General features: G+C 39.6%; 1 protein-coding gene across 4 annotated transcripts in view; it reads left to right on the top strand.

Moving 5' to 3' along the window:
- Positions 1-7,780: 7,780 nt before the first annotated feature.
- The window catches only part of RPRD1A (regulation of nuclear pre-mRNA domain containing 1A), an 87,297-nt gene continuing 84,256 nt past the window's right edge, over positions 7,781-10,821 (top strand). The window contains exon 1 of one of the 4 annotated variants that reach the window (XM_087439149.1): positions 7,781-8,046. In XM_087439149.1, coding sequence (XP_087295275.1) covers positions 7,896-8,046 — 151 coding nt within the window. In that variant the 5' untranslated portion in view covers positions 7,781-7,895. The remainder of the gene's footprint in view (positions 8,047-10,821) is intronic. The other 3 variants (XM_087439148.1, XM_087439150.1, XM_014781348.2) reach the window with 3 other exon arrangements.

Raw genomic sequence — 10,821 nt, 5'->3', positions numbered from 1 at the left:
CCCTGAAAGAGCTGCTTGGCTCATGCTTCCCCTCCTTCAGATTTTAAAGTGTCATCTCAGTAAGGCTTTCCCTGGTTAACCAATTTAAAAATTCCAACACACATTACTGCCCCCCCGCCTTCCTGTTTACTTTTCCCCATGGCACCTAACCTAACATACCAGCTATGACACTTACACACATGGTTCATTCTTCACCTCCATGTAAGCTCTATGAGGGTCGGGAATTTTTTTCTGTTTTATTCATTGCTGTATCCCCAGAGCCTGGCTCACATCAGATGTTCTATATGTCAATGTTCTCCAGCCAAAGAGCACCAGGAACACACCTGTAGTTGAATAAACGGGGTTTTGGCTTATTGCACTGAGGGAGAATGTACACCAGGGGGAACCATGGAGCTGCCCAGTGAGGGCATTTTAGGGTGGTCTTTGGCATTTAGGCTTATATTAGGTGATTTGGGGGAGGTTTCAAGGAAGTAGGGCTTTGCTCTGGATTGGAAGCTGCCAGGAAGCAGGAATAAGTCTCTGATTGAGTATCTTAATGAATTTTTTCTATGTGGAGGGAAGAGTGCAAGGCTAAAACTGTCTATAATTGGTAAAGAAGCAGCAGTCAGCGATATTAGCAGGAAGAGGGGGATCTTGGGTGTTTTTGTGGTTTACACAGTGACCTTGTTTTTTTCTCTGCTTAAATAAGATTTTTGAAGTGGTCTTGTTTTTGTCTTCTTTCGTTTTTGTCTCACTTTATCAAGCTCACAGAGTGGCCTTGTCTGATGTAGGTGTTCTGTGAGATTGTGTATGTTCATCAGGAAAATGCCATGGCTACCTGTGAATGCCAGGCCAGCTCTTATGCCGCCTAGACCTACCTGATAGGGCCAGTTCCTGAGGTCAGTGGTTGCTTTTCTCTTGTTCAAGTGTGTATTTTTTAAGTGATTTAATGAATGAAAATAATGGTGGTGGTCTTCATATACCTGAAGAGCGGTCACATGAAAGTGAAATTAGGCTCATTTTCTAAGAATTCAGAGGGTAGAGTTGGGACAATGGGTAAAGTCAGAGTGAGCAAGCTTCCATTCACCATGAGAACTTGAACAAAATTAGCCCCTTGGCAGGAAGGTAAATTCCAATGACTTGACTCGCCAACAGGGGCTGGAGAGAGAATGGACTGGGATATTGTAGAAATGACTAAGGCACTGAATGGAGGCGGACCTAATGGCTGAGCCTAATGGCCTCAGACTTTTCTGAGGTTCTGTAAAGATTTGCCCAAGCTCGCTTGGCCTTCCAGCTTTCTTCCTGTGGAGTTCCCAGTAAGAATCAGACACTAGCTACACCAAGATAAAGAAGAAGCTGTCTAGGTCCTTGAGGATTTCAGTCTAGAATTGGAGACAGACATGGAAGCAAATATCTGCAGTGCAGTTCTTAAGGGCAGTTCTGAAGAGGTAGTTCTCACTGGGAGCAATTTTGCCCCCCATGGGACACTTGGCAATGTCTGGAGACATTTTTGGTTGTCACAAAGGGAAGGAGGGTGCTGCTTGCATCTAGCTGGTAGAAGCCATGGATGTTGCTAAGCATCCTACAATGCACAGGACAGCGCTCACATAAAAGGATTATCTGTCTCAAAATGTAAATAGTGCCAGTGTTGGGAAACCCTGTTCTAGAGGGAAAGGCAAATAGTCATAGATACACAGAGGGAGGAATGGGTCCTGCTGGCTCTAGGGGACATGGGGAAAGGTTTTACACAAGGAGGTGGTATCTGAGCTGGGTTTTGAAGGAGGACGAGAAATTCCTTGGTAAAGAAATGCTTAAGTTGTTTTAGAGAAAGTCTGAAATATTTATTGATGAAATGATATAATGTCTGGAATTCACTGCAAAATAATTCAGTGTGGGGTGTGGTGGTATGAGAAATGGTAAAAGTTTGACCAGGAATTGATAACAGTTGAAACTGTTGATGGATACACAGAGATTCATTATATTCTTTTCTTAATTTTTGCATATTCTTAAAATTTTCCATAATAAAAATTCAAGTCAAGATTTTTTCTTTTTTTATTGTGATAAAATATACTTAACATAAAATTTACCATTTTTATGGGCTGGCCCAGTGGTGTAGTGGTTAAGTTCGCATGCTCCGCTTCGGTGGCCTGGGGTTTGCAGGTTTGGATCCCGGGCGTGGACCAACACACTGCTTGTCAAGCCATGCTGTGGTGACATCCCATCTAAAGTACAGGAAGATGGGCACAGATGTTAACCCAGGGCCAATCTTCCTCAGCAAAAAAAGAGGAGGATTGGCATCAGATGTTAGCTCAGGGCTAATCTTCCTCACACACACACACACACTCACACACACAAATTTACCATTTTAATCATTTTTTGGTGTAAATTCAGTGGCATTAAGTACATTCACAATGTTGTGCAACCGTCACCACTATCTATTTCCAAAACTTTTTCATCACCCCAATCCAAAATTCTGTACCCATTAAACAATAACTCCTCATCCCAAACCAAAATTCTGTACCCATTAAACAATGACTCCTCATCCCAAACCAAAATTCTGTACCCATTAAATAATAACTCCTCATTCCCTCCTCCCCTCAACCCCTGGTAACCTCTATTCTACTTTGTGTCTCTATGGATTTGCCTATTCTAGGTACCTCATATAAGTGGAATCATACAATATTTGTCCTTTTGTGTCTGGTTTATTTCACTTAGCATAATGTTTTCAAAGTTCACCTGTGTTGTAACATGTATCAGAATTTCATTCCTTTTTATTTTTATTTTTTTTTAAAGATTTTATTTATTTTATTTTTTCCCCCCAAAGCCCCAGTGGATAGTTGTATGTCGTAGCTGCACATCCTTCTAGTTGCTGTATGCGGGACTCGGCCTCAGGATGAACGGAGAAGTGGTGCCTCGATGCGCACCCGGGATCCGAACCCGGGCCACCAGCATCGCAGCGCGCGCACTTAACCACCAAGCCACAGGGCCGGCCCCATTCCTTTTTATAATATCCCATTTTTGCGCAATATCCCATTTTTTATATCTACTGCAATTTTTTGTTCATTCATTTTTTGATTCAAACCAGTTTTTAGAAGGAAGTTCTTTGTCAGGGGGAGGGGGCAGGCGTTTGCAGGAAGGATATTGTTTGCATGCTTAAGTGGATAGAAGGCACTGGAAAATGGAGTTGTATAGGATTTGGGAAATAATTAGAGAAGTTTGGCACTGCTGGAGGCTCAAGAACATAGTGAGGGGAGTTGTGGCTGACGGGGCTGCTGAGAATGGTAGAACTGAATTAATACGAGCCTTGTATGCCATGCTAAGGGTATGATCTTTTTCTATAGGCAAAGGGGAGCCAGTGGAGGTCCTCCCCCTGCCCCAATCAAAATATACTTATTGTGTTTCTCATTATATAACTAACATATGCTTGTGGTCAAAAATTCAAACCATACTGAAATGTATAAACTGGAAAGAAGAACTTACCTGTTTTGTTATCCATAGAACTAACCACTTTTGAAAGTTTGACATATAACATATCAAAGCTCACCAGCTAAAGACCACAAGAACCAGTTAGGTTATTTAGCACATACCGGAGAAACTAGGGGTGTGTCATTAAGAAGGAATTGGGAAGGGCTTGTTACAAGATTTGAGCTTGTGTTGGTGAGTCTAAGGAGGTTTTACAGGGGTCTGTTCTGGATTGGGTGCTGTCAGGAAGCAGGGGCAATTTGGTAACTGGGTAGATCTTTGGTAATCTTTATCTAGAATGCTAAAGGATTAAGGTGGGGCTAGAGATATCATTGGTGAAGCTTCTTTCACTTAGCAGAATGCTTTTGAGGTACATCTATCTTCTAGCATGTATTACTATTTCATTCCTTTTTATGGCTGATAATATGCCACACTCTTTTGATTACTGTAGCTTTGTAGTAAGTTTTGAAATCAGAAACTGTGAGCTCTCCAACTTTGCTTTTCTTTTTCAAGATTGTTTTGGTTATTCAGTGTCCCTTGTAATTCCACATGAATTTTAGGATAAGCTTTTCCATTTCTGCACAAAAGGCCATTGGGATCTTAATATAGATTGCATTGAATCTGAAGATTTCTTTGGGTAGTATTGCCATGTTAATGATATAGGTCTTCCAGTCCATGAACAAGGTATATCTTTCCACTTATTTAGGGCTTCTTTGATTTCTTTCAACAATATTTTGTAGTTTTCAGTGTATATTTTAAAATCTCCTTGGTTAAATTTATTTGTAAATATTTTATTATTTTTGATATTATTGTCAATGGGATTGTTTTCCTAATTTAATTTTCAAATTGTTCATTGCTAGTGTATAGAAATACAACAGATTTTCGTATTCATCTGGTATCCTGTAATTTTGCTGAATTATTTTATTAGCTCTAACAGTTTTTTTGTGGATTCCTTAGGATTTTCTATATATAAGATCATGTCTTCTGCAAATGGAGATAATTGTACTTCCTCTTTTCCAAGTAGGATACCTTACATTTCTTTTTCTTTGTTAATTGTTATGGCTAGAACTTTCAGGATAATACTGAATAAAACTGGAAAAAGTACATATCCTTGTCTTGTTCCTGATCTTAGGCGGAAAGCTTTCAGTTTTCACAACTGAGTGTAATGTTAGCTGTGGGGTTTTCCACACATCTTTATTAAATTGAGAAAGTTCCCTTCTATTATTACTTCGATGAGGTTTTTTTTTTTTTTTTTTATCATGAAAAGATGCTGGATTTTGTCAAATGCTTTTTTTTTTCGCACCAACTGAGACAATCTTGTTTTTTTTCCTTCGTTCTATTAATATGGTGTACTATGATTTATTTTTGTATTTGAACCACCCTTGCATTCTTGGGATAAATCCCACTTGGTCATGATGTACAATCCTCTTGATAAGATGCTGGATTCGGTTTGCTAGAATTTTGTTAAGGAATTTTGCATCCATATTCATAAGTGATATTGGTCTATAGTCTCTTCTGACTTTTTAAGTTGAAGGAGCGTATGTTTTTGTTACTTGCTGGCCATTCTAGGAAAGCCAAAGATAGTTTATGGAAAAATTGCGTTATTCTGAATTTCAGGCCTGTATTTGGGAAGACAAAATCAAGAAGTATAGTCAGAGGACACAGATATGAAAATAAGTCATAATTTTCTAAGAGCATAAACAGTTACAGTCAATATTTTGAAAATACAGCAATAAGTAACAATGTCAATAAATATAGATCTAACAGCCTGATTTGGAAAACCATGGTACGCTCATGTACAGAATACTGTGGGAGCCCAGAGCAGGAGCAGCCAAATCAGACTCAGTACCAAGGAAAACAGGAGAATTGATGCTTTGGCTGAGTCACTGAGAGTAAAATCTAGCTGAGGACAGAATATATATATAAAATTATAAATAGCATAGACTAGTAGTGTAAGTGCTAAATAAGGCATTGAAGTCAGTAAATGACACAGGAAGGAACTTCTTACATGCATTGGATTGGTTGGGAAAGAAAAGAAGGTGGAATTTAAGGTGGTCTTTAAAGTTCAGGTAGAACTGAGATACAGAAGAAAAGAGTGGGAAGAGTTGGAATCACAGGTGAAGACATAATTTGGAGATGATATGTAGCAATTTTGGTGGCTGCAGGGTTCCTGGGACAGAATAGTGCTGAAGATACACTGAGGTCTTGGAAGACAGGTTAAACTCAGACTAAGTTAAGGTTAAAAACTAGACTAAGTAGATTGGATTAAATAAAAAGAATGTACAATGGGAAAAGACAGGAATGTAGAGACAGGAATAGATATTGGAGTGAGAGGAAGAGAAAGGAGAGTTACTTCACTTCTGAGGTATCTGACCCTCAAGCTGTAGTAACATTAAAAATGGGAAAGTATAAGTATGGATATTTGATTATAGGTATAGTTCTATACCTATAATCAAACAAATGAACATATTTGATGCTTACTTGGTGTAAAGTTTTTGAACAGTGCTTCTCAAAAGATGACTTAGGAATTCCTGTGATTTCTTATGTATCTTTCTTGAAATTTCTTGTATTGATATTTAGACTGTGACAGTGTCCATCTTTTTGTTTCCTTTGTGAACTATCACAATTAAGAGAAGTATTATGTCAAAATGTGCTGGATTAATTATGAGATTTCTGAAATTAATTTTTAATTATATAAATAATACATGAATACGTTCTTGTAAAAAATGAAAACAATATAGACACAGCTTTAAGGGCTCCAACTCTGATCCTCTCCCTGACACTACTCTTTTTTTTTTTTTAATCTTGATAACTAATTTATTATGTATGTAAAGTAGAATTGCATTGGAAATGCATCTTTTAGTTATTTTATTTTTTTCTTTATTGTGGAATTTTTGTTGTACATTATTGTTTGTCAGTCACCATATAAATGCATCTCTTCACCCCTTATGCCCACCCCCCACCCTCCTTGCCCTTGGTAACCACCAAACAGTTCTCTCTGTTTGTGTGTTAGTTTACCTTACACTTATGAGTGAAATCATGCAGTATTTGTCTTTCTTTTCCTGGCTTATTTCGCTTAACATAATACCTTCCAGGTCCATCCATGGGATGATTTTGTCTTTTTTATGGCTGAGTAGTATTCCATTGTCTATATATGCCACATCTTCTTTATTCACTTATCAGTTGAGAGACACTTGGGTTGCTTCCATGTCTTAGCTATAGTGAATAATGCTGCAATGAACATAGGGTTGCATAAGCCTCTTTGGATTGTTGATTTCAGGTTCGTAGGGTAGATACCCAGTAGTGGGATAGCTGGATCATAAGGTATTTCTGTTTTCAATTTTTTGAGGAATCTCCGTACTGTTTTCCATAGAGTCTGTGCCAGTTTACATTCCCAGCAGCAGTGAATTAGGGTTCCCGTTTCTCCACAGCCTCTCCAACATTTGTTGTTTTTTTGTCTTGGTAATTATAGCCATTCTAAAGGGTGTAAGATGATCTCTTAGTGTAGTTTTGATTTGCATTTCCCTGATGATTAGTGATGTTGAACATCTCTTCATGTGCCTATCGGCCATCTGTACATGTTCTTTGGAGAACTGTCTGTTCATTTCCTCTGCCCATTTTTTGATAGGGTTTTTTTTTGTTGTTTCCTGACACCACTCTTAATATAGTGTGTATTCTTCCAAAGCTTTTGCCATGTATTTACATAGTTATGAATTCATATAAAATATACACTTAAACAAATGCTATACTGTACTTCTCCTTCTGCAGCTTAAAAAAATTCAAATCCACAATATCTTGGATTTATCTTTTAAACTGCTGCATGTATTCTGTAATATGGATGTATCACAATTAATTTAGCCATTTACCTGCTGTGAATGTCTCAACTTCTCAATGTTACTGACCTGGACAGAACAACTAGCATACAGTTCCTTACGCAAACGTGCTGGTGTTTCCCTACCATTGATAGCAACTAGTGAAATTGCAGAGTCACAGAGAAGGTGTATTTTAAAATGTAATATATCATGCCAAATAGTCTTCCAAAGTGGCTGTACCAATTTTCAGCCTATTCAGAGATTTTGAATCACTCCTTTTCCGGCAGACACAGTTTTCCCACAGCAGGGTTCTAGGCCTGGGAGACCCCGCCCCGCTCCTGGCCCTGATCCACGCGGCACGCCCCGGTCAGCATCCCCAGCGCTAGCTTCGGCACCGCCCCTTCCGCTCGGAGGTCCCACCTTTCGGCCGCGCCTCTTCCGGGGGCGGGGCGTTGGCCGGCCGTGACGTCACTGCAGGCCGGACGCCATCTTGCTGGTTTGTGGCCAGGCTTGGATCTAGCGGCAGCAGTGGCGAGGGCGTGGGGAAGGGTGGGGTGAGGGGGCGAGGCCGCGGCGAGGGCGGCGAAACTCTCCTCCCCTTAGCCCCACCGCGTGGGACGGCGTGAACGCGGTGTCGGAGGGATGTCCGCCTTCTCCGAGGCGGCGCTGGAGAAGAAGCTGTCGGAGTTGAGCAACTCGCAGCAGAGCGTGCAGACCTTGTCCCTGTGGCTCATCCACCACCGCAAGCACTCGCGGCCCATCGTCACTGTGTGGGAGCGGGAGCTGCGTAAAGGTGAGTCGCCCGCGCCACCCGGCCTGTTCCCGGGAGCCCCAGGGCACCCCCGCTCCTCGGGACCCCCGCTGCCCCAGCGACCCCAGCTCCCTGCTGCCCGGCACCCGCTAACTGGCGCCCCCGGCCTCCCGGCGTCGGTGGTCCGCGGGGCTAGGAGGAGCCGCGTGCACTGCGCTTCCGGCCAGGTCGGCGCTTGGTAGATATTATTGAATAAAGGAATGGAGGATTAAAAAAATACTTCTATTGATTTAACACAGAAACAGTAGGCAGGGGCTCAGGACTCTGCACCTAATTAGAGCCAGAAATTCAGGCAGTTATTTTTTTTCCTTCTGTAGATTATAATGGAGGATAGGGGAGGGGAAAGGAAAAGATTGGGGGGGGTTGGGAGTTACTTCCATCATTTCTATAACACATCAACTCAATCTTGTAAAAATTAATAGAGGAATCAGAGTTTTAGAACTGGAGAGTCTAAAATAAGAAGATGCGTGATGCAATGGAAAGAACCCTGAATTTGTAGATTTTAGATTTTAGAGGACCTGGATTGGGCAAATTGCTTCATTTCCGGATTGCAGTTGCCTCACCTGAAAATGAGGGAGTTAGATGAAGTGATTTAAGGTCCTTTCTTGCTCTAAGATTATATGCCTCTAGGGCAGCGTCTTTATTTTGCAAAACATTCGATTGTGCTCCTGTAAATGATGTTAACTTTTTTGAGCAGTAGTTGGCTGTCACTAAAATATCCAGAATCATTTCACTTCTGCCGATCAACTTTATCTGTAAGAACTGATTGTATGTTAGTGCGACTGAAAATTGAAAAATTTCATTTGCTTAGTCTGGGTTTGTACCTTAATAATTTATTGGGTAGAGAGAGTGGGCACTCTTCATTGTTGTTTTAGACATTGTGATGTATCGATATGATGGTTATTTATTAATTAGGGGTTTTACCAAACTTATTAATCAAAATAGATGGTTGTTTACTGACCTATGTGAAAGCTATATAATGTATTAACATGAGAGCCAAAATGTAGCGTTGGCTGTATAGAATGGAGACAAACTGTCCTTTTTTTGTATTTTGTTGTTAATCTCTTAGAAGAAATTGATTTCGAGCTTCGTTATTCAGTTCATATGTAAGTGTATGTGTATTGGCTCTCAAGGAGGAATTCATCTTTTATGAGTGGCCAGAAAGGTTTGAGAAACACAGATATAAAGGTCCAGAAAATAGCTGTGAACTTGGAGAAGGCAGGAATTGTCTTTGCTTCTATACCTTACTAGATTTCAAAATCAACAGATTTATACTTTTTTGGGAAATCATTTAGAAACACATATAATCAATAAAGGATTGATACCCAGACTGTCTTAAGAACTACCACAAATCCATAGAAAAATGGCACCAATTGAAAAATGGCAGTACTGTTAAAGGCATTTCACATGAAAGGAAACTTGAAAGGCGAATAAACGATACTTAACCTCACTAATCAGGAAAAAATAAACCAATGAGGTACCACTTTATACCTTTTAGTTTGCAAAATTAAAAAGTATGACAATACTAAGAATTGGTGAAGATGAGGAGAAACAGGAACTCTGTCACAGTGCTGGTTGGAGTGTAAAAAGGAGATCAACTTAGTAACCTCTAGTGAAGTTGAAGGTATATGTCCTTTGACCTAGCAGTTCTCCTTCTAGAAATATATGCTAGAAACTAGTACCTGTGCTCAAGGAATTTTGTTTGTTGCAGCCACTTAACAAAATTAGAAACAGTTTAAACATCTCATTAGAGTAGGGACAAATATATTGTGATACAGTCGTGCCACATAAAATATATAGTGATACAGTCGTGCCGCACAATGATATTTCAGTCAATGATGGACCACATATACGACAGTGGTCCCGTAAGATTAGTACTATATAGCCTAGGTGTGTAGTAGGCTATACCACCTAGGTTTGTGTAAGTACATTTTATGATGTTCACACAACAATGAAATCGCCTCATGACACATTTCTCAGAACATGTCCCTGTGGTTAAGCGACGCATGACTTATTCATACGATATAATATTGTCCAGCAGTTTTCATGAATGAACTAGAGCTACATGAAACAACATGACTGAATTAAAAAACAAGCAAAATGTTGAGTTAAGAAAGCAAGGTGCAGACCAGTATGCCGTTTGGTAAAGTTTGGAAACATGCAAAATAATATATTGTTTATAGATACCTATAGTTACAATTGAAACATGCATAGTGATACTTAACACCATATTCCAAGGGAGAGAGGAAATGAAAGTGGATCTGTGTTAGATATTTCATATATTTTTTTTAAAAATTGATAAAAATGTGAGAAAATGATAAGATGTGCCATTAGTTGGGTTTGGGGGATGTTTCCATGTGTTTAAATGCTTCATAATTAGAAAAAATTAAAAGCGTATACATAAATTAGGAGGAGAATGATGTTGGGTGATGATAGTAATGGTAGTAATAGTGATGGTGATGATCATGCTGCTGCTCCAATTCTCAGTTTGGTCTGGGATTATCTGCCAAGGAGTTCCTTTCCTTGACACATGACTGTGCCTTTCTAGGGTATAGCCTTTGTGTCTCCCGTCTCTGCAGTTTTGCTCATCAACTTTAGGATCCTGTCTCCTGTATCATAATGATAATGACAATAATTTACTGCATACCGGGCATTGTGTTAGCCATCTTACTATGATATCTTGAATCCTCACATTATATTTGCAAAGTAAGTATTTATGAAAAGAATTGATCAAATTTGAAATCAAGAAATAAACTA

Source organism: Ceratotherium simum, chromosome 14 (assembly GCF_057802395.1).
Source record: "Ceratotherium simum simum isolate JZ-2026a chromosome 14, ASM5780239v1, whole genome shotgun sequence".
Taxonomy (NCBI): Eukaryota; Metazoa; Chordata; class Mammalia; order Perissodactyla; family Rhinocerotidae; genus Ceratotherium; species Ceratotherium simum.
Note: the sequence above shows the minus strand (reverse complement) of the source record. Positions and strands in the feature narration are given on the sequence as shown.